We start from the raw sequence: 2,500 nt of genomic DNA on the forward strand, positions 1-2,500 counted from the left end.
ATTACAATAGTACATAACATCTTCATCATCAACATTTCCTCTTTTTTATATCTCCTCTTTTCTAACTTCTGTTTCTGTTGTCTAATCATTGATAAAACGCATCCCACGTCAAAAAAATATTCAGTTTCTTCTTTATCCTTAATAACGAGCGTTACTCTGTCCATTTCTGCGCATTCTAACATTTTCTGAATTACACTCTCATCTGATGGTCTTTCATCATTTTTCCATTGTTGCGCAAATACAATTCTAGCTGCAGTTAATATATGTAAAACCAGATAGATAGTCTTTTTGTCATATTTTTTCCAGTAGAATGCTCAATAAAAATATCTCAGGTTTCAGGTCAATATGCCGCTTTATCCTTTTTTCCAATCAAGTATGTATTTGTGTCTGAAATGTTTTAGCTTTTGGACAGGCCCACCATATATGAGAGTATGAACCTAGTGATTGATTGCATTTCCAACGTGTAACAGATCTATTTTTATACATTTTAGCCAATCTTGCCAGTAATTACTGTTAATTTTGAGGAATGGTTAGCGAGGCAACAAGCTCAGCACTGAGGAGACAAATTCCATTCTCCAGAGCCATAATGCCTTGTGTGAAATATTGGGAAGCATCAGTAGTCTTCAAACATACAACTGGATCCCTCAGAATCCAGTTGATCCATCAAAACTTCAACTGGTCAGTTAGGGGGAACTTATGACTTGGATTCTAAGTTCCAGGGGTCCTTCTCCCGGTCATGGTGACCATACTTCAGGTATTCAACAACCGGGCTACAATGAAGGTCATCTATACCATCCTGCACTCATGTGACTGTCCATTTTCTGAGCAAAGATTTGGGGACAAAGTCGTTTTCCTTTTGAGTCACTTCCGTAACTCTGGAAACTGCAATCTGAACTTAGGTGTAAGCCGCCCAATTGGTGGAAATCTGGGCCTAGCTTAGTTTCTTTTCTTTCCCTCAATTTTTTTCCTTTCTTTCTTTGCCCGCCTAGATTTGACCTAGAACTCCCGGATGGAAACAAGCAGGTGCGTGGGGTCACCTCGAAGGGAGGAGCCTGTTCAACGTCTTGGAGCTGCATCATCACCGAAGACACTGGCTTCGGTTTGGGCATCACCATTGCACATGAGATTGCCCACAGGTCAGTGGGCAAGGAGAACCAGAACGAGTCTGGAATCTATCTATCTATATCTATATCTCTCTCTTTCTCTATCTATCTATCTATCTATCTATCTATCTATCTATCATCTATATCTATAACTGTCTATCTCTATCTATCTATCTATCTATCTCTATCTCTATCTCTATATATCTCTATCTATCTATCTATCTATCTATCTATCTCTCTATCTCTCTATCTCTATCTATATATCTACCATCTATCTATCTCTATCTATCATGTATCTATCTATCATCTATCTATCTATCTATCTATCTATCATCTATCTATCTATCTATCTATCTATCTATCTATCTATCTATCTATCTATCTATATATATATATATATATATATATATATATATATATATACACATATACACAGACGTGTGTGTATGTATGTTCCAGCATAACTCTGGAACGCCTCGAGCAATTTCAACCAAACTTGGTACACAGATAACTTACTCTCTGGAAACAAAGACACCCCTAACATCTCTCAGGTTCTGTTAAGATGCAGCCTGTTGTGCCTTTGAATGGCTTCTACTGTACTGCTGTAAATCGGTTTCTACTGTACAGAGCAGTGGAGTTGCCATGGTAACGGCTTCACAGTACTCCCCAAGGGGGCTCCTTCTCGTAAGGGGGAAAATCCAACATTAGAAATGGCATTTGGTCCAGACATTCCCCCTCCCCTATACAATAAATACTCTTGCAACCCCAGGTTATCAGTAAATAAATGAATAAAAAACAGTTTCCAGCAAAACACACAATAAATTGTGATTGTAAATAGGAGCTGGTTATTAAAACACCCAGTAGGGAAATTGTCCCAGCGGCAATTCTGGGATTTTCAATACAATACAATAGCAGAGTTGGAAGGGGACCTTGGAGGTATTCTAGTCCAACCCCAGGCCTAGGCAGGAAGCCCTATACCGTTTCAGACAAATGGCTATCCAACGTCTTCTTAAAGACTTCCAGTGTTGGGGGCATTCACAACTTCTGGAGGCAAGCTGTTGGGATTTGGGTATAACCGTAGGAAAATCTTGATCTCTGGGTTCTTTTTTCCCCCTCCCATTCTGTTTTTTGACGACAGCTTTGGGGTTGACCACGATGGGGAAGGGAACCGCTGCGTGGGAGACCGACACATTATGGGCTCCGAAGGGGGACACAACAGCGTGGATCTGACGTGGTCGGTCTGTAGCAGGGAGCAGCTCCAGGCATTTGTCAGGTAAAAGGACCAAGGTTGTGCTTTTTCTCTCTTCCTCGGATCCTCGTCTAATGCAGAGATTCAGGAGAAGATTCCTGATCTTTCCATCAGTTCTCTTTTGCTAAGAATGTGTACTCAGAGCTAC

At 40.4% G+C, this 2,500-nt stretch overlaps 1 protein-coding gene across 2 annotated transcripts in view; it reads left to right on the forward strand.

Moving 5' to 3' along the window:
• Window positions 1-964: 964 nt before the first annotated feature.
• Window positions 965-2,500, forward strand: part of ADAMTS13 (ADAM metallopeptidase with thrombospondin type 1 motif 13) — a 31,136-nt gene continuing 29,600 nt past the window's right edge. Inside the window, exons 1-2 of one of the 2 annotated variants that reach the window (XM_032238533.1) lie at window positions 965-1,136; window positions 2,242-2,376. In XM_032238533.1, the coding sequence (XP_032094424.1) occupies window positions 2,297-2,376 (80 nt within the window). In that variant the 5' untranslated portion in view covers window positions 965-1,136; window positions 2,242-2,296. Of the gene's footprint in view, window positions 1,137-2,241; window positions 2,377-2,500 lie in introns of those variants that run through there. The other variant, XM_032238532.1, reaches the window with a different exon arrangement.

Source organism: Thamnophis elegans, unplaced genomic scaffold (assembly GCF_009769535.1).
Source record: "Thamnophis elegans isolate rThaEle1 unplaced genomic scaffold, rThaEle1.pri scaffold_278_arrow_ctg1, whole genome shotgun sequence".
Classification (NCBI taxonomy): domain Eukaryota; kingdom Metazoa; phylum Chordata; class Lepidosauria; order Squamata; family Colubridae; genus Thamnophis; species Thamnophis elegans.